The following is a 27,217-nucleotide window of genomic DNA, read 5'->3' as shown; positions in this document are numbered from 1 at the left end:
TAGTCTTGAGCATATGGGAGGAAGAACATATATAGGAGGTAAGATTAAAAGCTTCATATCAAACATGTTGTACTCGATGTGCCAATGGAACATTCAGGAGCAAATGACCAAGTAGAGAAACGGATATAAGGACTTGGAGCCTAAGGACTGGATGAGTCTATAAAGTAGATTTGAAAAGCAGGAACATCTAGGTTAAAACTATAATGTTATTGCTCAAGAAAGCAAAGAAATGCCAAAAAACCCTGAAAAACACAGGGATGTATAAACACAGAAAATCCAGAGAAAGAGACTGAAAAGAAAGGGCAGAGATGCTGGGTTGAAAAATGTTGTCTCTGAAAATGGAAAGAAGTGATTTTAAAGAAGGAGGGAACAGTAAATGGGGTCATCCATAGAAAGGTAAATGCATGTAAGAGACGAAAATTTTTCAGTTAATTTACAAACTAGTGATCTCTACAACCTCTTCTATCACATAGAATAGAGGAAGTTTGAATTTATAGACCTGAGGATATTAAAATCTTACATTTGCTTGGCAGAGGTTTTTGAGCTGTGTTCTGGAGTCTTAGAAATCTGGGCAGGAGACAAACATGGAGTAAAATGTGATTGAACAAAGGACACAACAGCCAAAGAAATTTGAGTGTCACTACTGCATAGAAAAAAAGCATTATATTTAGTCATGGGATTAAATGAGACTTTTCTTGTTTCCAGAACTTTGGCTAAAGCCAAATTTCAAGATCATTTGTGCATGACTTGCTAAGAGGTGATTTGAAAACTGGCTCTACCATGGTAGCCTATCTCCAGGCTCTTTTGCTTTAGAGAAGAGTAAAAGTTCATGAAAAGGAAAGAGAGTGAGGATTTCTTTGACAAGAGTCTTTGGGGTGCTGTGTACTCCCCCTCCCCTCCATGAGGAACAGTAGTAGCTGCCTTCACCGGTACCTTCAGGGCTTTCCAGGGGACCATTTATGGAGAATGGAGGGTCTAGAGAGGAGACTGAGATCTCACTGGCTAGCAAGATCCTTGCCTGTGCTGTTCCTGGTCTGCCCTGTACTGTTTCTGCAGTGGAATATGGGGAGACTATTCTTGGGGTGAACTTGTTGTGTATCTTCTATGCTATGGAAGACAGAGAATGGTGCCTGATTCTCTTCTAAAATCTAAAGACAAGAGCCAACTGGAGCTGCCTGAAGCTAGCTATGTCAGTGGCACAAAGACTGGGATTAAGTTGCTCTCCCACAGAAGACTAGGCAAAGGGCCTTGTTTCCTGTGGGCTAGAGTGGACACTCAGGAGGAAGCTGGTCAAAAACTGTCTTACAGGTACCCAGCCCAAGAGGACTAACCACTATAATAGGACAACTCCAGCCAAAAGAGGCTGGTGACATTTTGCCTGGTGTGAAGGTGGGAAGGAAGAGATGTTAATAATTTTCTGGTAGGTACATTCTCCATGACTGAACAGTATCAGAGATTTCCTCAACCAAGGGTCTCCAAAGAACCCACAAAAATGCCTCATGAGAGAAAGAGCCAGCATTTCTTCTCTGTCTCACAGATCCACTTTCATAGATGCCTCAACACTAAATTAAAACCATTCGGCAAGTAAGACTTTGTGTCCCTTTAACCATTCCTTCATCTTCCACCCCAACTCCAGAGGAGCTGGAAGCAGTGAGTGGGGAAGGGAGAGTGGAAGAGCAACGTGGAGGAAAAACAGACCACACCCCCACTCCCCTGCTGGTCTGTGGAGGTTGGGTCGTCCTTGGCCTGGAGAGGAGGGTGTGAAATGAAATGGAATACTAATACTTTTACAACACCAGCTATGCTGATAGTAAATATTTTTGGCATCTTTGATGGAAAGTTTTGTACACGATAAAGATTATTGCAGTTACTTGTTATTTTTAAATCAAATTTTAAAATAACAATTCTAAACCTTTTTGTTTTAACATTTAAAATTTAACTTAACCCAATATTAGAGCACACTCATCAACTAAGGAAACAATTACCTTGGACAAAAAGATAAAATGAGAGTATGTCCTCATTAAACTGGGGCTGCATATTAGAAAATTAGATAGGAATGTGATATTTGAATCTTCTGGTGACACTCTCCCACAAGGTGAGTCCCTCATAATTACAAAGGTAACAGAAATTTGATGCCCTATAGGGGGAGCTGGTCATTCCTAGGCCCAAAACTCCATAACCTAATTCTCCTGTATATTCAAAGCAGTTAATGAAACTCCCACCAATGTTGTCCTAATCTTCTTCACTGCTGGGTTGAGTTTTACATTTCCCTGACTAGCTTTAAATCATTTAATATTGTCCCATTTGACTCTGAAACCACTTTAGTGCCCTTCCACTTTTTACATTTCTGTGTAGTTCTTTCCCAACTGTTGGATAGATAGAATCTGAATTCTTTCATATTATGTATCACCATTTTTTAATTAAAGGAGATAGCAGAGAAAATAAGGATTTTACCCTTGATTTGTCTTCATGTTAATCTTTTATTTATTTCATTTGGTAGGCAGTTATTCACCATACACCTGGGCCAATCACTATCTCAGGTGTTTAAGATAAAATGGTAAGATGTGATGCTATCTTTAAAAATGTTATTCTCATTTCTATATGGAACCAGTTACTATCAGTAAAGTTCTAAGTATCAGACTAAATAAAAGCTTTATATTTCGCTGTGTTATTCATTCATTTGATAAATAATCATAGAGCACCTACTTTGTGCCAGGCACTATTCTAGACACTGGGAATAGAGTAGCAAACCAAACACACAAAATCCATGCTTTCATGAAGCTTACACTCTAGGACAGCTCAGCCCAGCAATGTGCAAACAGATATGACAAGGGACAAATGCTATGAGAAAAATAAAAAGGCATAATGGAACAGAGTGTGAAGGGGTGCATTTCAGACAGGGGTTTCAGCAAAGACCTTTATGATGTCATTTGAGCAGATAGATAAGAAGGGGGGACTGATAGTACTAGAAGGAAATTTAGAAGAAAATGGGCACAAAAACAAAAACAAAAAAAAAAAAACCCAAAAAACAAAAAACTATCCAGAAGCTTCTTGTGCAACTTCTTGGAAACAAGACAGCTGCCTATTACTATCTCTCATAATTCACGGATTAACATCGAGCAATGTCCTGTACACCCTCATTTCCTAAACTGTCCGACACGTCATGACATAGTGTTTACACGGAAAAGAAGATATGTCTATAATTCGATATATAACCCAGAAGCAAATAGCTGTTACAGGAGAGTGAAGGAGCCTAGAAGCCTTGGACATGAGGAAGGAGTTTGCTTTGCACTGCTTTTTCCTTCCTTACCTCGCTCATAATCCACCTCCTCCTGCCTCCTGTTCCTAGTTTATACAGCTGTCTATATCTTTTGCCAGTACGAAAAAAGAGCCAGTGTATGTCTTTTAGGAGGCCTTATTATATTGAGACATTTTGGATGCTTTCAAACGTCTAAATGTACTGTTCATGAAAAGGGTTAACATAATCCTGCTTGGTCATTATCAAAACTTGGGAAATGAGGCGTCTGTCTGGGATAGAGGCAGATCTATTCCACTTGACTCTCCGACCAAGATCAAAGATGTGAGCCTCGTTCTCAAGGCTAACGAGATGGCAGAACATTTCAAGGAAGCATGTATTGCTAACATAATTTGCTACACTGACTTTCATTTTTTTTTAATATAGGAAATTTATTGTCAAATTGGTTTCCATACAACACCCAGTGCTCATCCCAAAAGGTGCCCTCCTCAATACCCATCACCCACCCTCCCCTCCCTCCCACCCCCCATCAACCCTCAGTTTGTTCTGTTTTTAAGAGTCTCTTATGCTTTGGCTCTCTCCCACTCTAACCTCTTTTTTTTTTTTTTTCTTCCCCTCCCCCATGGGTTTCTGTTAAGTTTCTCAGGATCCACATAAGAGTGAAAACATATGGTATCTGTCTTTCTCTGTATGGCTTATTTCACTTAGCAAAACACTCTCCAGTTCCATCCACGTTGCTACAAAAGGCCATATTTCATTTTTTCTCATTGCCACGTAGTATTCCATTGTGTATATAAACCACAATTTCTTGATCCATTCATCAGTTGATGGACATTTAGGCTCTTTCCATAATTTGGCTATTGTTGAGAGTGCTGCTATAAACATTGGGGTACAAGTGCCCCTATGCATCAGTACTCCTGTATCCCTGCTACACTGACTTTCAAAGAATATCCACCTAGCATTCATTCATACAATTTGGAGTCTGACATCTTATATACACTTAACAATATCAAATTGGGAAATTGCTGATCATTCAGAGAAAACCTGCCAAAAACCTAATCTGTTTCTTTTTTTGGTCTTTTTATCCTTACTCAACTAGGTTTGAATAACATTCCCATCTGTACTGTGAATGATGATGAGAACTCACTGGGAACATTGTGGGGTGTTGGCCAGTTCAACCACTTAGAGAAGGATGAGACACCATTTGCCAAATGCGGTTACCCACCCAGCACTGCGACCATGGAGAGTCCTGTCAGAGAAGTCACACCGGCTCCAAACCATATCAAAATGCCCCCTCGGCCTCATTCTGGTGAGTCCCTTGCGACTAATGAAATCTTTCCTGAGGTCTCCTGCAAACAACCAGAGGTGGTAGGGGGGATAGTCTGTATGATTGCTAATATAGCTGCAGCAATTTTAAAATATAGCAGCTAACATAGCTGCAGTGATTTCTCACTGTGAAACAGGTTATTCATTATAAAATTTTTTTATCCGTTTAATCTCATTTCAGTAGCCCAAGACATATTTGGTGTGGTTCTAGTCTCTAATTCCAACAAAAGTAGCTTAAGAGATACTGAAAATGAATGTTTACCCAACATGATAGGGAACCTACTGCAGACAAAAAGTGAGTCAGGGAAATGCAGTAGGGATGGAACTACATGTTTACATTTCTCCCTGCTGGATGGCCAGCTCCTGAAGGTCAGGGCCCAGGGTTATTCCCTTCTGTGTTTCTGGTATCCTTGGTATCTCCCCAGGTCCCAGTACAGTGTTTGATCTTCAGTAAAAAATTTTTAATTAATGAAATAATGTTTATTGAATTGAAATGAAAAGGGATTAATCAACAGAACACCATGACCATGATGACTATAGTTCACAATACTGTCTTGTGTATTTGGAAATTATGAAAGTAGATTTAAAATTTTTCAGCACAAGAAAAATATTGATAATTTTGCAAGGTGATAGTTAACTACACTTAACTGTGGTGATCATTTTGCAATATATACATATATCAAATCACGGTGTTGTACATCCTGCACTATCATATTTTAAAAAGCACAGCATGGCAAAATCTAAAGGGCTAGCTAAAATAGAAGGAACTCTGGGTATTGGAAATTGCTTCCAATTCTCCTTCTCTTGTCCTGTACAGTTACCTGCCATTATTAAAAGTTCCGGGGCACCTGAGATTGTTTTGGTATAGTATTGTCTTTCAAAAAGCGACAATAAGAGGCATCATTAGTAGAGTACTTCCTATGTGATTCCATTCTAAGGTCTTCACGCTTGCTAACTCATTTCATCCTTTCAAAGAGTTCCTCTTCCTTCCTTTCCACTAGCAGTAGAGAATAAAGCCCACACATTCCACCTACTGTTGGGTGTTCCTTCCTATACCATGAAACCCAGAAACTTAACAGTTAGGTTTGCAAGAGCCCCCTAATGGGAGTTAAGTGTTGCCACCTGATCAGATGTATATTTCAGATGTGGGGCTAAGGTCATCGTTTTGGTTGCTGTCTGCTCTCAAGCATGACTGGAGACATGGGGTTTTCCTGCTACAATATCCCAGTGTTCAGATTCTGGATTTATGGGTGTCAGCAGATACGGTGGCTTTCAGATTGCAGCATGTTCCAGTGCCTCATCTTTAGCCTCAGTGATGTGACAGCAACTCAAGTGTCAGTGGCATCCTGACTCCCCTCTCTCCCCCACCCTCAAAAAGGCTGTGCCCCCTGGCGGGCTAGGTGCAAGATGTTCTTGAAGTGATTTGTGAGGGTCAACGCCAGAGTTCACTGCTCCAGCCCTTCCAGTGATGTTGCAAATACCGCATTCCCTGTCTTATTTACATTTTTGCTTAAAATAGAGTGGTTTCTGTTTCCCCAAGTGAGCACTACCTTAATAGACCACCACCCATAACTTTGTTCTTCCTACTTCCTGTTCTCTTCCGGAGAGGTAATTTTACAATGGTTTTCTCTCTTCAGCTAGAACTAATGAATTCAGTTACTGTTGGGAATATGCACAAAATCTTTGCATCTTTTAGGAAATTGTTTCTGTTGACTATGGCTTCAGTAAAAACGATAGCATTATTTACAGAGAATATAGCTTTATTTAAATTAATGCAAAATGAAATGAAGCAAATATTTAAATGGTTTAAAGTGATTTAGTTGGATGATGCTATGAAATGTGTAAGGTTGAGCGACTGATGAAATAAGAAATATAATTAAAAATGTAATTATAGCTCAATACACATCCTCTGCTTGTGGCCACAGGGCAAACAGCGCACCTATAATCTCTTTAATTAGGAAAAGTGACAGCTATATGGACAGGAAACAGAGAAAAACATGTTTTATATGAAATGTGCACTTTTAAAAATTAGTTTACCCAGATCAAGAAAATTCTTCTAGTCTTTCTTTATATCATCTTCCTGGGCATTGAATTAGTTTTGTAAATATCAATATGCTTTAAAATTTTTTTTTATTAGTTTTTTTTTATTTTTGACAGGCAGAGAGAGACAGAGCGCATATGGGGAAGGGGCAGAGAGAGAGGGAGACACAGAATCCAAAGCAGGCTTCAGGTTCTGAGCTGTCATCACAGAGCCCGATGTGGGGCCTGAACTCACGAACCGTGAGATCATGATCTGAGCCGAAGTCGGACACTCAACCGACTGAGCCACCCAGGCGCCCCTTAATATGCTTTTATTCTGTTATTCTGGTATAACTCTACCTGCAAGTTTTTCAACAGATCCCTGAGTTGACTTTAATTAAAATCCAGATCTACTCTCATTTATTTCAGCAACTGATGTATATGTTATGTGGTAGATTTTTTTTCTGTTTGATCTAAATATATATTTCTGCGTCATCATTTCAGAGCCCTGCAGAAAAATCAGAGAGTGCTTCAAAACTTCCAGTGAGAATCCCTTAGCAATTAAAAAGGTAAAGAAACAACTATTTACAGTTACCTATTTAATTTGACTTCTGTCATTTCCTCTCCTTCTCTTCACATAACTTTCTGAAAAGGCACATTTCATAGTATCTTTAAGCTTTATTTAGGTGCAATTAACACAATATAAAATACACACATTTAGAGTATACAATTTGATGAATTTTGACAAATATATATCCACATCTGGGAAGCCACCACTGAAATCAAGAGAATGAACATACTAACCACTCCCACAAGTTTTCTCAAAACCCCAGCCCTGGCCCTCCCACATGCAAATATTTATCTGCTGTTGCTCAAAATTAGCAGGCAATGTTTTAGGCTTTTATATAATGAAATCATATAATGAGTTATTTTTTTAAGTATGGTTTCTTCTTCAGACTCTTAACTCTAAAGAGCAAACTGATGGGTGGGGGTTGGTTAAAAAGGAGATGGGGATTAAGGAGTGCATATGTTGTGATGAGTGCCAGGTGATTACGGAAGTGTTGAATCACTATATTGTACACCTGAAACTAATGTTGTACCGTATGTTAACTAACTGGAATTTAAATAAAAACAAAAAAATGGTTTCGTTAACTCAGCATCAATATTTTAAGATTCATCCATGTTGTTATGTTCATCAGTAATTCATTCCTTTTTATTGCTGAGAAATATTCAATTGTATGGGTATCCCACAATTTGTATACGTGTTCACCCGTTGATGGACATTTAGTTTGTTTCCAATTTTTGCTGAAGCTGGTATGAATATTTGTGTACTCGTCTTTGTATGGATATATATTTTCTTTTCTCTTGGGTAAATACATAGAAGTGTAATGATTGGGTCTTATAGCAGGTGTAGGTTAAAATTTTTCAGAAATTGCCAATGTGTTTTTCCAAAGTGGTTTTGCGATTTTACATTCCTGCCAGCAGTGTATGTTTCTTTTCCTCCACATCCTGCCAACACTTAGTATAGTTAGTATTTTATAATTTTAGCCAATCTAGTGGCTAATGGTATCTCATTAGCCAATGGTATCTCATTGTAGTTTTAATTTGCATTTTCCTGATGACTAGTGAGCTTGATATCTTTTCATGTTCTTACTTACCATCCCTATATGGCATTTTTATGAGAAATGTGTGTTCAAATCTTTGCCCACATTGTAAATTGGGTTGCTGGACTTTTTATTATGAAGTTTTAAAGGTTCTTTATATATTTTAGGTAAACATTCTTTTGTCACATATACATTTTGTAAATGTTTCTTCTAGTCTGATGGTTACTTTTTTTTGTAACAGTGACTTTTGAAGAACCAAAATTTAGAAGTTTGATGAAACCCAAATTTAAAATTTTTCTATCATCGTTTCAAATCTACATGATGTTTATCTCTCTGTTGTGTCTTATTGCAAAGACTAACCTCTAGCCCAATGTTGAGTAGAAGTGATGAAAGCAGATAACCGTGTCTTGCACCTAATCATAGGAGAAAAGCTTATATTTTCACCATTGAATATGATGTCAGTTTACTTTATTTATAGATGCCCTTTATATGGCTGAGGAAGTTCTTTTCCATTTCTAGTGTCCTGAAGCTTTTATCAGAAATAGGAATTGGATTTTGTCAAATGCTTTCTCTGCATCTATTTGAGATGAGCATATTTTTCTTTTTTAATCTGTTAATATGGTGAATTGTTTTGGTTAACTTCCAAATGTTAAACTACCCTGGCATTTCTGGGGCGGCGGGGGGGGGGGGGGAAACTCAGTTGGTCATGATGTGTTACCTTTTTATATATTTAATTTCATAAAACATTGTTTAGCATTCTTGTGGCTATGTTCATAAGGAATACAATTTTGTAGTTTACTTGTAATGTCTTTTCTGGTTTTGAGAGAGCGTATACTGGCTTCCTAGAATAAGTTGGGAACTTCTCTTTAAAATTCTGGGAGATTTTATGTAGAACTGGTGTTATTTCTTCCTTAGAAGTTTTGTAGAATTCATCAGTTAAGCCATCTGGGCCTGGAGTTTTCTTTGAGTCAAGATTTTTAACTACAAATTCAGTTTCTTATTTTCACAGATTTAGACCATTCAGGTTATCTGTTTCTTTAGTGAGTTTTGGTGGTTTATATTGTTCATAGAATTCGTCCGTTTCATCTAAGTTGTTGAATTTACTGATATGAGGTCATTCATAACATGTCCTTTTAATGATTCTATGATCAGTAGAGATGATTTGTGTCTCATTCCTGACACTGGGAATTTGTGTTTTCTTTTTTTCCTGATGTGTCTAGCTAGGTTTGTTAGTTTTATTGATTTTCTTAAAGAATCTTTTTTTTACAAAAAGAAAGTTCTTTTCTTAAAGAAGCTTTTTACAAAAAAAAAATTATGAAAAAAAAAGAAGAAACTTTTGGGACACCTAGGTGGCTCAGTCAGTTAGGCGTCTGACTTCAGCTCGGCTTATGATCTCACAGTTTGTGAGTTCGAGCCCCGCATCGGGCTCTGTGCTGACAGCTCAGAGCCTGGAGCCTGTTTCAGATTCTGTGTCTCCCTCTTTCTCCCCTCCCTCACTCATGCTCTTTCTCCATCTCAAAAATAAAATAAAACATTTTTTAAAAATTTTTAAAGAGAATAAGCTTTTCATTTTGTTGATGATACTTATTTTGATTTTTTGTTTATTTTATTGATTTTTCATTTGTGTCTTTATGTAAGATGAAAGCTTAGGTCATTGATTTCAGACATTTTTCCTTTCTAATATGAGCATGTATTAATATAATTTTTTTAATAAACAGTGCTTTGGCTGTATACCCCAAATTTTACGATGTTGAGTTTTCATTTTCAATCTGTTTAAAATACTTTCTAATTTCCTTTTTAATTTCTTCCCTATTGGTTACTTAAAATTATGTTATTTAATTTCCAAATATTTGGAGATGTCACAGATATCTTTATGTGATTGATTTCTAATTTAATTCCATTGTGGTGAGAGAGTATACTTTGTATACTTTGAAACTTTTTAAATTTATTGAAACTTGTTATATGGTCAAGAATATAGTCAATCTTGCTCAATTTTCCACGTACCCATGAAAAGAATGCTCACTCTGCTGTTGTTGGGTAGACTGTAATATAAGTATCAGTTATGTTGGTTGATACTCTCATTCAGGTCTTCTACAGCCTTACTGATTTAGCTGTCTGCTTTTCTCTATCACTTATTAAGAAAGAGGTGTTGAAATCCCTGACTATAGTTGTGAATTTCTATATTTCTCTTTTAATGCATATCAGTTTTTTTGGAGTCCCAGTGGCACAATTGGTTAGCACACAGTACTTATATCAGTTTTTAATCCTGTATTTTGAAGCTCTCTTATTAGAAGTATAACTATCTGGGTTTGTTATGTCCTTTTGATCAAATGACCCTTTTATCATTATAACATTACTAATTTCAATCCTCATAACATTCTTTTATTTGAAATCTATTTCATTACAGAACTATTCAGGTTTTCCATTTCTTCTTGAAGTGATTTTGGTTATGGAATTACTCATTGCATTGAAACATTCAGATTTATTGATAATGGTATACATAATAACCTTATATTATATTTTAAATATATGCAACATCTGTAAGATGTACCCTTTTACCCTTCAGTTTTGTTAATCTATGTCTTTGTTTTTCAACAGAAGTTTATCAATTTTATTAGTATATCAAAGAATTAATTTGGGGGGTTTTGTAGATCCTCTATGTTGTATCTTTCTTTTCCATTTTGTTAATTTATGTTACCTTTTCCTTCTTTCCATACATGTACTTTATTTTATTGTTCTTTATCTGACACCTTTGGTCTTTCTGATATATATATTTTAGCTATAAATTCCTCTCTGAGGACTGCTTTCACTGCTTTTGTAATTTTTGCTATCAGCATTAATTTAAAATTTTTTCTAATTTGCACTATAATTTCTTTTTGCCTCATGACTTAGCTGCTGGGTATTATGTATGAAAGTTATTTGTAGGAATCTGAAGCTTAGGACAAAAGGACTTTTTTCCAAAGAGAACTTGGTGCTTGCTTCTGTAGGAACCCAGACGGCTTACCACCCTAGACCAACTTAAATGAAGTTCAAAGCTTGATCTCAGGTTGTATTTCTTCAAGGACCATTGCACTTCTAGGTCACCTTTACCTTCAGGGTGTAGTCCTGTGTTGGCCCTTATTTGGGTCCTGAGCTTTGAGTCTTGTCTTTCAGGCTTTCAGGACCTTTTAAGCTGTCACAAGAAAAGTTTTCACTCTTCAGGATCTGACAATGACCTCAGGCCACAAATGGCTACTGTACTCCCTACAACTCAGGCTTCTCACTTGCCCTTTATGTTGGCCTATTAATTCCTACTTTATTCACTCCTTGACAGCTTTAATTTTTTTTTATTTTAATCTGCCTTTTTAGTTGTGTCCAGTGGGAGAGTTGAACCAAAAAAATATGTATTGTTATTCCCTAAAACAAGAAGTCTTTTTATATAATAAACTTTAACAGAAGAATGCATCTACATACGGTATAGCTTTACTTTCACTAAATGTCAATAGTTCAATATTGTTCTATCAATTCCAATCATCACAGTCCCCACTTGTTGACATATTCAGCCACTTGCGTCTTTGTGTCTGAAATATCACTCACTTCTGAAGGTTAAAAGCCTTTCTTAGAATAAGCACACAGATCTAAGGCTTCTATAACTCTTCTTGAACTTAAAGCTCTTCTAACCTTTTTAAAAAATTCTAAATTTCAGAGTACATTTACTTCCCAGAACAAGAAAATAGCCTTTCTATTTCCTCTTCCAGTTAATCAAGGGAAGTAATTTAGTTGACCTCTAATTCTCTAGCTCTCAGTTGCTGTTCAGCAGAGCAAGGAGACAGCAGTTCACAACATGTAGTGTCTTCACAGACACTGCATGAAATCTTTTGAGTGTCTTCTTCCTGTCATGAAAGAGAAATCTTCCTAACTTAACAGAAAATCTCATGTGGTATCAGTTTGTTGTTATCTGGGGCAGCTAGATAAATAAAGGTTACACATCAAACATTTAAAAATTATTATCTTGTTGTTTAACCAAGGGTTGAAACCAAGGGTTTAAAATGTCTTCACCAAAAGTAAATAATATCTCACTATGTGGTCTGTATCTAAATGAAAATATTTGATAATTAGATTTTTAAGGGAAGGTTGAAACTAACCCCTCTTTACTTTTGTGTATGCCTCTTATTTAGCTACAATATTTCTCATTCATTTTATATTCAGCTTTCATAGAAAATGTGAGTGGATACAAATGCATATTGATTATATTATGCCTTTGATTTAGGAAGAAATTAAGGTAAAAAAGCCACTGTCACCTCCAAAGTCATGCTCTACTGCTGGCTCTTGTTCTTCAGAGGTGATGAGTACCAAGACCGACGTCAAAGAGAACACCATTTGCATACCAAACTATCTGGATCAGGAAATCAAAGTAAGAGGCAGATTTTTTAAATCCATAACTTAGGAACAGCATGAACATACAAAAAGTCACATTACTAACATCCTTAAAACTCTTTAGTGGCTCCCCCTTGACAACTGAATTGATTTAAAACCACTTAGCCTGAAATCCAGGGCCTACTTCTATTTTTATTTCCAGTTTTCTCCCTGGAATCCCGTCACTGTTATGGAAACCTGACCTTTGGTTTAGGCATAATGAAGAACTTGGCATTGGCTGAACAAGCTCAGCCCTGTTCTTCCCACATTTCTCTTTATCATTCTTTAGCATTCTTCCCAATGCTTGAAAGGCACTACTTCTTGCCATTAGCTATATATTTCCTGTACATATTTTAAGGCAGAGATTCCTCCAGTCAACATCCATCTCTCTCTTATCTGTGGAAAACTGTTTCCTCAAACCTACTCTGCCTGGGGTTATAAACTTAGTTATATTTATAGTAATATGCCATATCAGACTACTGGAAGGTTCTTTCCAGCCACAATTATCTCTGAGAATGACATATAATCAAGAATAAACCAATCAGCTGGTATCTGTTTTCCTTCTTTAGATCCTTTTGGTAACATCCACATTGCCTCACCATAAGACTCACTACAATAAATTAAAGGTGAAAATACCGTAATGATGACTTTGATAGCAGTTATAAATAAGTCTGTAGTAGCAATTACAAATAGCAGAGCATGTTATTAGGGTTATTATTGAATAATCCTGATAAGGAACTATTTTAAAAATAAAGCATAACAGTGGCATTGGGTATAATTATGCTGATGATTAAAATTGGGAAGGAAAATAAAAGGAAGGGAGGAGAAGAGGATAGAGTATCTGAAGACATGCGTTGCGGTTATACATGATTTCCTGATGATTCTGGCTGAAGACTTTCTATTTATATAGAGTCTTCAGAATCACTGTCTGTCTACTCACTACCGTCTGGCACCATAGATCCTCTAAAATTCGCTCATTTCCACCCTTAGGGACTTTCCCTCTCCTTGATCCTCTCAGTGGTCACCTTCTACTCATTAAAGTCTCAGTTTAAATATCACTTAAAAATACTTTCCCTGGGGCGCCTGGGTGGCGCAGTCGGTTAAGCGTCCGACTTCAGCCAGGTCACGATCTCGCGGTCCGTGAGTTCGAGCCCCGCGTCAGGCTCTGGGCTGATGGCTCAGAACCTGGAGCCTGTTTCCGATTCTGTGTCTCCCTCTCTCTCTGCCCCTCCCCCGTTCATGCTCTGTCTCTCTCTATCCCAAAAATAAATAAACGTTGAAAAAAAAAAATACTTTCCCTGACCATCCAAAGTCACTACCTAGTCACTCTATATACTATTACTCTTTGTTATTTTTTGCATAACGCATGCCCTATGTGATATGTTTCTATTTATCTGTTTCAGTACTGTCTCTGCTTCCTTGCTCCACTCACACCAAAATTTAAGTCTTATGGATCTCATACTCATCTGTCTTGGTTACTGCTTTATCTTCTGTGCCTAGATAAGTGCTGGGCACCTAGTAATTATTAAGTATTTATTGAATGTTGAATATAAACATTAAAAAGAAAAGTTCTACCAAGATCAAAGTGGAACTATAGAAAATCAGCTAACTATATAGGTCCTCAACTCAACCAAATGATAAACTGAGTACAGTTTTAGTAAGACTGTCTTCCTTCTTTATGCACATCAAATAATAGACCAGCAACATGATCTTATAGAACTGGACTTTTGGGCATCTATTTATAAAGCCTTCCTCTCAAATGCATCTTCTACCTCACAGATTTTGACTTAACTGGACATTAATACAAAATCTACTAAAATGTACTCTTTGAAAGAAGGCATCCTGTCTATCTTGTTACAACTGATTCCTCAGCACTCATCACTTTGCTTGAAAACTATTAACTGGCACACACAGCATGGCATTTTATCTAACATTTGGTGGCTATTTGTTAAATAAATGAAAAGAGAGGGAGTAAAGTGAGAAAATAGGTCTTACCAAAGTTTTTTGGCTTGTATAAATGAGTCCTAAAAATAAATCTCATCTTGGTGGTATTCCAACCTTCCATGCTTTCAAAAAAAAAAAAAATCTGAAATATCTTCCAATTTCCTACTATCCAAGCTGGTAACTCTGAATGGCCGTGAAGTCAAGAAATGTTTGTGCAAGCGTGTGTATGAAAGACTGTACAGTTTTACAATTATTACTTTACGGGAAAAGAAAAACAGAACGCTGTGTCTGTTCACATCTTGTTTTTAGATTTCCTCCTCAAAATCTCGAATTTATAGAAATAAGTCTCTTTACTATTGGCACAAAAAGCCTGCCAAACACATTCATTTACTTTACAAATATCTAATATCAATGACAAAATACTAGAGTTTGGGGATATAGCTCATTCCTTCACTCACATAGGTTATGAGAGAGATTGTGCAGGTGTTGTTAAGAACATATAGGAGGAGATTTTGGAGCTGAGAGAGTCTTCAAGGGGAAAGAAACGTAAAGAATGTTTAAGACATAATTAGAAGATGAATAGAAGTATGGAAGAGATCATTCTCAGACAAGAGACCTTCATATCTAAAGGCTAAGAGGTGAGAGCACTGTTTATTCAAGGAATTTAAAACAATATGGCTGATGCAGAGTGCAGGGAGAAAGTTGCAAGAGATGAGGTTGGAGACTTATGCAGAGACCAGAAATAAAGGATATTATAAGCCATATTGAAATGTTCAGATTCATCTGAAGTACTATGGGAAGGTAGAGTAAAATTTTAAACACTGAGTTATACTGAAATTACTTTGTAAGTATAAGAATTAAAAGGTCAGATTGTACTTTAGAAAAGTCACTCTAGATACAATATGCAGAATTAATTTGGAAGGGGGAGGCAAAATTGCAAGGGAGGTACTGTGCTTCCAAAATGTTAGGTTAATTCCAAGACTTAGCTTCCTGCTGTAAACAACTATATAACCGGGAAAAATACATGAACAAACTATTTTCAAGCATTAGGCAACAGACAGTGTAGATTTATGATGGTTGATAGAAAGAAGGGAAACCATTGAGATGATCTCCACTTTCAACCTAGATTTCAGCCTGGGCTTACTCCTAATCATGGCACAGAGAGGGGGAAGCCTAAACAGAACAATAACAGAAGTAACAGCTTCACTAGGTAGAGAAAAAAGAGTTTAGAGCTTGGGCACTCTGAAGTGGCTGGAATTTACAAATAAGATACTAAAGAGGAGGAATCTGTGGAGAGAATGAGCTCCAGAAATCTGTATAGGGTTCCACAAGTCTTTAGTTCAGTATAAGTTACATATGCACAGGATGATATTCTGAGACCTGGAGGAAGAGAGCTAGTGGGAAGTAGGACATTGCTTAGAGACGCTGGCGTTCTGGTCTGCCAGAGTGGAGAGACCTTACTGAACACACCAGGAACTCAACTGAAACCCCAGAAAGTCACACCTGAAAAGAGAGTAGGGTACTCTAGCCCTCAGCAGGGGCTACTCCAGATCTATAACCTCAAATCCTAAAATCAGGATTTAGCAGACCAAATTCACCCACCAATATATTAGGTACCATCGAAAAAAAAAACTCAATGAAAAGAAATCAGGAGGATTCCATAAAGTACATATTCTACTTCCTCCCACTGAAAGGAGAATTATATTCTCTCAAAGTTGATCCCTGAGAGATCTATAAATTAGAAGAAGCTGGGAGCAATGTGTGATCACCATATTGATGAAAAACCCATTAGAGGCAGAGTGGCCTAGGGAATACCATAGGGCTTTTTTTCTTTTTTTGCCATGGCCATTGATTTATTGTGAAATTAGGAGCAAATTTATACTCTCTTCTAGTATATTGCATTATTGAGGACAAAAATCTTAATAATATAACAAAGTTCAATATAGGGCAGTGGATTTTTCTGCCCTTTAATTTCAATTCTGTATCTCCGGCATCTAGATCAATAACAAACACAAATATCTGTTGAATTAATAATACTTCAAGAAGTATTTCAGTTGATAAACCTTTAGCCAGACTCATTAAGAAAAAAAGAGAAAGGATTCAAATAAGTGAAATCAGAAATTAAAGAGAAGAAATAACAACTGACACCACAGAAATACGAAAAATTATATGAGAGTACTATGAAAATTTATATGCCAACAAATTGGATAATGTAGAAGAAATGGATAAATTCCTAGAAACATACAATCTTTCAAAACTGAACCAGGAAGCAAAATAGAAAATTTGAACAGACTGATTACTACTAACACAATTGAATCCGTAATAAAAAAATCTCCCCACAAATGAAAGTCCAAGACCAGATGGCTTCACAGATTAATTCTACCAAACATTTAAAGAAGAGTTAATACCTTTTCTTCTTAAACTATTCCAAAAAATAAAATAGGGAGGAAAATTTCCAAATTCATTTTATGAGGCCAGCATTACCCTGATGCCAAAATCAGACAAAGGCACTACAAAAAAAAAAAAAAAAAAAAAAAAAAAAAAAAAAATTACAGGCAATATCTTTGATGAACACATATGTAAAATTCCTCAACAAAATATTAGCAAACCAAATTCAACAACACATCAAAAGGACCATTCACTATGATCAAGTGGGATTTATTCTATAGATGCAAAGGTTGTTCAATATTTGCAAATCAATGCAATATATTACATTAACAAGAGTAAGGATAAAAACCATATGATCATTTCAATAGATTCAGAAAAAGGTTTTGACAAAATACAGCATCAATCTGTGATTAAAAACTCTCAACAAAACTACATTGGGGAACATACCCCAATGTAATAAAGGCCACATATGAAAAACCCACAGCTAACAAAATACTCAATGGTGAAAAACTGAAACTTTTCCTCTAAGATCAAGAATAAGACAAGGATGGCCACTCTCACCACTTTTACTCAACATAGTGCTGGAAGTCCTAGTGGCAGCAATCAGCAAGAAGTGAAATAAAACACATCCAGATTGGTAAGGAAAAAGTAAAAGTTCCACTAGTTGCAGATGGCATGATACTATATACCCTTAAACACTCCACCAAAAAACTATTAGAACTAATCAATGAATTCAGTAGAGTCACAGCATACAAAATTAACATACAAAAATCACCTGTGACTCTAATACAAGGTATCAGAAAAAGAAATTAAGAAATCAATCCCATTTATAATTGCACCAAAAATAATAAAATACCTAGGGATAAATTTAACCAAGGAGGTGAAAGAGCTATACTCTGAAACTATAAGACACTGATGAAAGAAATTGACAAAAACAATAGAAAGATATTCTATGCTCATGGATTGGAAGAATTAATATTGCTAAAAATGTTGATAGTACCTAAAGCAATCTACAGATTCATTGCAATCCTTATCAAAATACCAAAAACATTCTTCACGGAACTAGAACAAATAATACTAAAATTTTATGGAACCACAAAAGACCCTGCATAGTCAAAGCAATCTTGGGAAATAACTAATCTGGAGGTATAACACAATTCCAGATTTCAAGACATATCACATAGCTATGGTAATCAAAACAGTATGGTACTGGCACAGAAATAGATACATAGATCAATGGTACAGGATAGAGAGCCCAGAAATAAACCCATGCTTATATGGCCAGTTAAGCTATGACCAAGGAGGCAAGAATATACAATGGGGATAAGACAGTCTCTTCAACAAATTGTATTGGGAAAACTGGATAACAACATGAAAAACAGAGAAACGGGGCCACTTTCTTACACCACAGACAAACATACTCAAAATGGATTAAAAACCAAAATGTGAAACCTGAATAGTGGCCATGGGAAAAAAAAAGATATAAAACTCCTAAAAGGAAGCATAGGCTGTAATCTCTTGGACATTGGCTTTAGCAATATATTTATGGATATGTCTCCTCACGGAAGGAGGACAAAAGCAAAAGACAAAAGCAAAAATAAACTACCGGGGCTACACCAAAATAAGAAGCTTTTGCACAGCAATGGAAACCATCCACAAAACAAAAAGGCAACCTAATGAATGGGAAAATATATTTGCAAATGATATATCCAATAAAGGGTTAATATCCAAAATATATAGAGAACATATACAACTCAACATCAAAAAGCCAAACAATGCAATTACAAAACTGACAGAGGAGGGGCACCTGTTAATCGTCCAACTCTTGATTTTGGCTCAGGTCAAGATCTCACAGTTGTGAGATCAAACCCCATGTCAGGCTCCATGTGAAGCCTGCTTGTGATATTCTCTCTCTCTCTCTCTCTCTCTCTCTGTTTGTGTGTGTGTGTGTGTCTGTCTCTGTCCTTCCCCCACTTTCTCTTTCCCTCTCTCTCAAACATAAATAAACATTAAAAACAAATGAACAAAAAACCAAAGAGCACATGGCTTAAAAATGTTGGAGAAAAAGTATTATGTAAATGTGTCAGGCACATATTTGGTAAAAATATATTATTAAAAAAATGTGCAGAGGGAGGTGCCTGGGTGGCTCAGTTGCTTAAGCATCCGACTTCAGCTCAGGTCATGATATCACATTCATGAGTTCGAGCCCCCCCATCGGGCTCTGTGCTGACAGCTCAGAGCCTGGAGCCTGCTTCAGATTCTGTCTCCCTCTCTCTCTGCCCCTCCCCTACTCTCTCTCTCTCTCTCTCTCTCTCTTTCTCAAAAATAAGTAAACATTTAAAAAAATGTCAGAGGATCTGAATTGACATTTTTCCAAAGATGGCCAATAGACACATGGAAATGTGCTCAGTATCACTCATCATCAGTGAAACGCAAATCAAAACCACAATGAGATATCACCTCACACCTGTCAGAATGGCTGGTATCAAAAAGGCAATAGTAACAAGTGTTGGTGAGGATGTGGAGAAAAGAGAATGCCCGTACACTGTTAGTGGGAATGCAAATTGGTGCAGCTACTGTGAAGAACAGTATGGAGTTTCCTCAAAAAATTAAAAATTGGAAATACCATATGATCCAGTAATTCCACTACCCAAAGAAAATGAAAACAGTAATTCAAAAAGATGTACGCACCCCTATGTTCATTGCAGCATTATTCACAATAGCAAAGATATGGAAGCCACTCCAGTGTCCATTGATAGATAAATGGATGAAGAAGATACATATATACATACATACACACCATATCTTATACGTACATACATATACATATATACAATGGACTGTTGTTTCATCATAAAAAAGTGTGAGATTGTGCCATTTGTGACAACATGGATGGACCCAGAGGGTATTATGCTAAGTGAATAAATCAGACAAAGAAAGAAAATACCATATGATTTCACTTACATATGGAATATGAAAAACAAAAATGAACAAACAAAACAGACTCTTTTTTGGTTAAAAATGTTTTAATGTTTATTTACTTTTAAGAGAGAGAGACAGATGGAGTGTGAGTGGGGGAGGGGTAGAGAGAGGGGGAAACACAGAATCTGAATCAGGCTCCAGGCTCTGAGCTGTCAGCACAGAGCCCAACTCGGGGCTCAAACTCAGGAACCGTGAGATCATGACCTGAGCTGAAGTCGGACGCTCAACTGACTGAGCCACCCACGTGCCCCCAAACAGACTCTGAAACACAGAGAACTAGTAGTTGCCAGGGGGTAAGTGGGTAAGTGGATGGGCAAAATAGGTGAAGACGCTTAAGAAATACAAACTTCCAGTTATGAAATAAATAAGTCATGGAGATAAAAAGTACAGCATAGGGATTGTAGCCAACAATATTATAATAATGTTGCATGGTGCCTACATTAATTTGGTGAGCGTCGAGTAACGTATAGAACTGTCAAATCACTATGTTGTACACCATGTTGTATTGTATGTCAACTATACTTCAATAATAAATTAAAAAAAAAGGAAAGATTTCAGGCACGCTAGGGAAAAGGATGTTGCAGAAGCTCAAGTAAGAATCGATGATAGTTTAGACTGGGCCAAGGGTGTGGAGATAAAAAGAAATGGAGACATTTGAGAAATATTTAGAAGAAAGAATTTACTGAACTTGTTGTCTGGCAGCATACTTTATGTGCAAGGGAGTCATCCAGGATGAATCTCAGGGTCTGGCTTGGACATATGTTCAGTGTATGCCAGAGCTGTCCATCGAGGTAAGGGAACCAGGAGGAACCAAGTGTGGAGCAGGTTTTAGAAAGAAGAAGATGGGTTTAGTTTTAGATAATTTGGGTTCAAAGTATCTATAGTATATCTAGGTGGATACATTTGGTAGGCAGCTGGATACATAGGACTGAATTTCAGATATGTCTAAATTCTAAGAACAGACACAATTTAGAATCAAACTGGAAACATCATTACTTGTGCTTAAAGTTTTGTACTTTAATGCTTATAGTCCATTTTTATTAGAATTATTTCATATATTTATCTCCTCTATCTTCCACATTTCAGACCCTAGCTCCGAATTTAAAACACACACACACACACACGCACGTCAAGGAAGGATACTGACTGCCAAAGGTGAATTATATTCCTAGCCCATTGGACCAACCAGTGTGTTCAGGGAACTGAGGAAAAATGACTCCAGCTAGATTCACCCACTATGGTACAGCAGGGATACAGTTATGTGACTGGAAAATCCCAATTAGAACCCCATGGTGCAGTGGGAAAGGATCCATTCCCCAAAGAGAAGGAAAGTGAATTGCCCCTCCGGAAGATGTGGATACTGAGCAGACAAAACAAAAGGAACACTGTATTACCTAACCCAAACTATTACTTGTATTGATTTTTTGTTTGTTTTCTCTTTGAAATCTGGTTCCCAGGCTAAAATCCCAATTGACTTAATTGAGCAGTGGGTAGAGTGACATTTGGGCGATAAGATTGTGGAGACAGTAAAGGAAATCTTGTAACACTTACACCATTTATTTGCTCACTCTGTAATTCTAATATTCTCTGTCAGATTCTGGCAAAGCTCTGTAACGTTTTACGTACTGATTCCCTGGCGGAAGTTCTACAGTGGCTGGTTCATGCCAGCACAAAAGGTGAGATTAAAATAAGCATTTGCAAACACTGGGCTCAGTTTATTGTCAGAAAGTGTGAATGCGCCAATATATGAAGTTTTCTACCTTGGATTTGCAAAGGTAATGTTGCAATATTATTTCCCTAGTACTTTGGTATCAGTCTCTGTAGTCCTCTATAACTGACTGTATGCAACTGGTCACTCAGTGACCCCAAATTTGGTATGCCCCACATTAAACTGCTTTGGGTGGTGTGAAACACGTGTGTCCAGGGCTGGCTTGTGCTTCTTCTCCTAAGTCCATACACCGAGGTGTCTCCCTGAGTATATTTTCTGGCCTACCATGAACCATGAACACAGAGCCTGTTTCCTTTCTCTGGTATGGGTGGCTATTGCACAGCCTTTCAAGTTCTAGATTCTAACAGCTCTGCCAGTTCCCCACCCAAATCATCAACTCAGTCATCTCTCAGCCTCCTTTTGGGCCTGCGTGGCCTGTTCCATGAAAACATATACCAGTCCCATGTGGGCCAGCCATAAATAGCATAGAGTGGCTTCCCTCAAACCTAGCTCGTCATCAGATTGAGGCAAAACTTCTGAGGTGGGCAGGGCCTGAGAATTTGCATTTCTAACAAGTGCCTAGGTGCTGATAATGCTGGTCTGGGGGCTACTTTTTGAGAACCTGCACCAATAAAAGTTAGGAAATATGGATGTGTTAGAGATAGACTCATATTCTTAAATGGGGAGAATTTTGGCAATAGTACTTTACCCAGGAATTCAAGACTACTTGTCAAGCAATTAAGAAGTATTTGGGGGCAAGGAGTCTTTGATTATTATTTTTTCTTTTTAAGAATGTAACTTAAAAATATACACAAGTAATTAAGTACTTATTGTTGAGGGGAAAAACACAAATGAACCAGAAAAAAAATATGAGAAAGGAAGAATAATAATCAATAAAATCATCACAGACATCATTTCAGTGACTACTTTGGTAAATATCTTTATAGGCATCTTATAACTTTTTACTACTTAACTATTAGTCTGTAATTAATGAGATTATATTGTACTTATTATTTTGTGTAGATATGCTTTCTTTTATTTGGCAGCAGCCTGAAAGGCTGGGTTTTGTACTCAATATTTAAAAAGAATTCCACTGCCATTCAGGGACAAGTGCCTCAGTGAGCTAACAGCTCGGGGCACTCTATATGACCTGTATCACAGGTCAATAGAAATCAGGTTGATGTGAACCAATTTTTCTGCAGAAACCTTGACTCATGAATAAATGCCTACTTGGAAAACGGATTACCATACCAGCCTTTCACACTAGAGTGCTGGATAAAAGAACCAATCCTGCGTTTCTAGTCAACATGATAATTATAACCTTTATGCCCACCCCTGTTCTTTAAATCAGAAAAAGAGTGGATCTCAGCTTTGATTCATGATGAAATGGCTGAGATAAATTTGTTGACTCAACGAGGAAACATCTCAGCAGAACTAGCAACAAAGAGTAGGAAGCCACCCAAAGTTAAATCGCCCCCAAATTTACCTGCAAAATCTAAAGTACTGACCAAATTGAGGGAAAGACAGCAACCAACCAGGTAATTAGATATAATGGCTAAGTAGATATGGTACAGAAAGATTTTCAGTTTTCTTTTTGTTACCTTTCAAAACACTAAACATTCTGATGTTTTAAGTCTCCTCTTTATTCAGCAGGGGACCACCATGTGTATTTATTTTCTTTCATTTTCATAAATGTAATATGAGAATTATTCTAAATCCTATTTTAGCCACCCAGACACCTAAGAAAATGTATTTTTGTTATTTGCCCTAAAAATGGAAGCAATAAAGAAAACATAAATTGTATTATTATTGTATATTTTGTTGAATGCATATCACACAAGTATCACTTTGTGTGTGTGTGTGTAGAACAATGCTAGATTAAAATAAACTGCTTCAATTAATTTCTCTGGCACACTCCTGGAGGCTGCTAGAGGGAAAAATAACTACTACAGCAACTGTAAATTATTTTAGTAGAAATTTTTCTTAAACCTTATAATTTCAATGACAGAAGAAAATACATATTTATGTGTAATACCATGGTGAAAGAATGTGGTAAGATGTTATTTAAGTCGGGAGAGAAAGTCTTGTTACTTTAAAATTAAAAGTTGGGTAAAACTTAAACTGAGAAAAAATAAATATTCAAAACCCAAGTCACTTTAAAAACGTTTGAGACAGAGGAAAGTTCTGTATTGCAAGTTGTCTCCACTTTAAAGTTTCCATAAAGTTGGAAACTGGGAAATAGGATCAGTCTTTCTACCTTAGTGAATAATATATGATGTACTGTTTAGATATGACTCAAAGTCAGAAGAATTTCTCATTGGAAAGTACCTTTAATACTGTCTACATTGAAAAACAAAGAATTGGGATAAAATATTTAAGATACATATATACTTAGCTTACTGATCATAGTGCAGTCTATAGAAAATACTTGTTTGTATCTGTGAATTTCATTTTCTATTTCTCCATTTGATTTAGAGTGTCAAGTCAAGGATCTGAAGGAAATAAGGAAGTACAAAAAGGTTAAGTACAGTTTGTGATACTCAGTTGGTATAGAGAAACCAATAAGTATCTACCTAACTATTTAGGGACACAGACAAGGACAGGGACCTATGGTTTTAAAAGCAGTGCAATACCGTAATGATTTCCAATTACTCGTAAGGGACAGTGTGTGCTGAATTTCTCATTGAGATAAATTTGACATAAACTTAACTTTGTTTTGAAAGGCAAAGTGCCTCATCAGGGACAGACACTCTAAGAAACAAGACAGCAGGATACATAGGTTTGGTCTGGCCAATCCAGCAGAGGCCCTGCACTGACCTAACAAAAGGACAGTGATCTCAGGGTTTTGCTTCTTCATAGGTTAACTGTGAAGCTAAGTGATTTTAACTAGAAACCAAGTCAACCGTAGAAAACAGTAAAATGGCAATCAGCCACAAGCAGATGCTTTATGAGACAGCTGAAAAACAATAGAGAGGAGTAGTTCTCTGTCCCAGCCACACCCTACAGTTTGGACCACCAAGAATCAAGAGTTGTAGAATGTCCTACTTCGGTTCAGAATAGCCCAACTGAAACATCCCTGTGGGTTTGGCAGCTCCTAACTTAAAACAAGTGTAGCAACGATGACTATAGAGCAAAGACCAGGAGGAGGATGTCTATAAGCCTCAAACAAAAGTCTGTCCTGTTATATCTACAAGTTTCCCTTATACCAAGAATGATATGGTAATCAGAGTTCTTTGAGGTCACTCTAAACCCCAGCGGCTTTTGTTAGGGTTAACACCAAAGAGGGCCCATGTGTTAATAGGCAATAAGAAATAAAACTTAGAAGTTAGAAAATACTCCCTTATACTGACATGCCAAGGATGGTCTATTATATCTGATTCCTACCAAACTCCTCACCCTAAGACCACAAAGTCATGACAGTGATGGTTTCTATTACTCAGCTTTACGTCTTACGTGTTGGCCCCAAATATATTTTACCCTATCTAGATATTTGGAAAACTTTTGTATAGAAGCCCCAATCATACTTGTCTCCAGGGGTGATAGTCAGCATCTCCCCAAATCCTTATTCTGGCTTGGGTTTGACCATATAGGTCTTGGGAAGCTCTTACGAATACAATTGACTTGTTTTAATCTGCTTATCTATTTTCTTTTTTGTCTTTCAAAACCATAGATCCTTTTCCTTCCTCCCACTGTTCCCATTCTTACCTATCACCTCTACAGATCACTAATTCTAATTAATTCCTACCAAAACAATGTTTGATTTTAAGAGGATAGAACATATCCTGCATGTTATAGAAAATATTACTCATTAAAAAAGAGCAGGTAGTAAGAAAGATAAGACTGGGTTCTTTTATGAATATTGGGTATACTTGATTGGCCTAAACTTCATATAGTTTTTTTTTTGTTTGTTTTGTTATGTCATTGGCTACTAAAACACGGCAGAAGCTATATTTATGTCTCAATTTTGGCCTTATTTAGACTTTTTCTATTTCAGAGGCTGAACACAGGCCTCCATTTTTTATAAGAAGAAATAAGATGAAAATGCCCATTGCAGAATATTTCAGCAGACCAAAGTCTCCTCCCAGGCCTAAAACTCAGGAAAGCATATCAACAAAACCAATGTCAGCAAGAAGTATACACCAAGGATGCACTCTCTCTCCCCAGAGAGCATTTTATCCTTTAACATCCCAAAGGTAGAAATTCTGGACTGCGCTATTTCTTTCACAAACATGATCTTCATTCCATTACAACATCAAATTATTTTTTAAAAATATTTTGGTATCAAAGAATCAATAACTCCTCTATTTGGTGGCACATGTTCAAAGCACCTGTGTATAATGCTACTAAATAAATATTAATGGAGACAGTATTTCTATTTGTGGTTAATTTTAGCATGATATGTAAAAGAAGTATGTTTATTTATATACCATATTTCTAGTCTTACACTAATTGCATTAATACATATGCTCAGGGCCCTGATGCTAGAAAAAAACATCCATAACAGAATTAGGCAGCTACAATTTGACACATCCTCTGAACTCTTGATAGAGGAAAAACAAAAACAAAAACAGAATTTTAACATCTGAGCTAGTTTTCACAATCTATAGTGTTTCATTGTTGTTGGAGCACTGAATGAATTCCACAGTGATTATGAAAAAATAATGACCTTCTCCCAAAAAAGACATAAAAATTTTCACTAATTTATGAGCCAGAAAGGAACTAGTTTCTACTCATTGCTAATTGTGAATGACGTTAACAAATTTACTAATATTTCACTTTTTTACATTTTTGAAATAAACCACTCCTGGGCCATAGCTATTATTCTTTCAGTGTATTACTGGATTCTATCTACCAGTTAGCCAATCTTTTAGAATACTGCATCGATATTCAAGAGATACTATAAATTTTGTGTATGTGTGCATGTGTTGTGCAATCTTAATGACAACATTTATATCACATTTATTGTGTGTCAGGAATTATTCTAAACACTGTAGATACAGTAACATTTACTTTTCACAATGACTATTTGAGATAGCTACTATTGCTGTTCTCTCTCTCTCTCTCTCTCTCTCTCTTTACAAGAAAACTGAGGTGCAGAGATGTACTCATTGGGATAGGGTAAACAGTTGTAATAGTTGTCATCTTTAAAATACAGAAGAGGATTATTTCTCACATAAGAGTTCAAAGTGTGTGTTGTTAGGTGACTGCTTTACTTGGTGATTCAGGGGCCCAGGATCCTTCCATCTTGGCTCAACCATCACCCAGGGTTTCACTGCCAAATGCATCCTACTAGCAAAAGAGGAAAAGGAGAGTGGAGGAGAATTTTAATTTCCTACGGCTGCTTTAATAAATTACCACATATGGTATCTGTCTTTCTCTGTAGGTTTTCACTCTTATGTGGATCCTGAGAAACTTAGCAGAAGACCATGGGTGAGGGGGAGAAAAAAAAAGAGAGGGAGGGAGCCAAACCATAACAGACTCTTAAAAACTGAGAACAATCTGAGGGTTGATGGGGGGTGGTAGGCAGGGGAGGGGTGGGTTATGGGCATTGAGGAGGGCACCTGTTGGGATGAGCACTGGGTGTTGTATGGAAAC

At 36.8% G+C, this 27,217-nt stretch overlaps 1 protein-coding gene across 3 annotated transcripts in view; it reads left to right on the top strand.

Moving 5' to 3' along the window:
• The window catches only part of CUNH4orf17 (chromosome unknown C4orf17 homolog), a 36,802-nt gene extending 10,811 nt beyond the window's left edge, over positions 1-25,991 (top strand). For 2 of the 3 annotated variants that reach the window (XM_040477731.1, XM_040477725.1), the window contains exons 3-9: positions 4,356-4,565; positions 7,106-7,170; positions 12,455-12,598; positions 21,509-21,590; positions 22,974-23,160; positions 24,098-24,141; positions 25,617-25,991. In XM_040477731.1, the coding sequence (XP_040333665.1) occupies positions 4,356-4,565; positions 7,106-7,170; positions 12,455-12,598; positions 21,509-21,590; positions 22,974-23,160; positions 24,098-24,141; positions 25,617-25,819 (935 nt within the window). In that variant the 3' untranslated portion in view covers positions 25,820-25,991. The remainder of the gene's footprint in view (positions 1-4,355; positions 4,566-7,105; positions 7,171-12,454; positions 12,599-21,508; positions 21,591-22,973; positions 23,161-24,097; positions 24,142-25,616) is intronic. The other variant, XM_040477741.1, reaches the window with a different exon arrangement.
• The last annotated feature ends 1,226 nt before the right edge of the window (positions 25,992-27,217 follow it).

The sequence above is a fragment of the Herpailurus yagouaroundi genome, unplaced genomic scaffold, assembly GCF_014898765.1.
Source record: "Herpailurus yagouaroundi ecotype Mexico unplaced genomic scaffold, PumYag 28, whole genome shotgun sequence".
Taxonomy (NCBI): domain Eukaryota; kingdom Metazoa; phylum Chordata; class Mammalia; order Carnivora; family Felidae; genus Herpailurus; species Herpailurus yagouaroundi.
The sequence above is the reverse complement of the archived record's forward strand: the minus strand, read 5'-3'. Positions and strand labels throughout refer to the sequence as shown.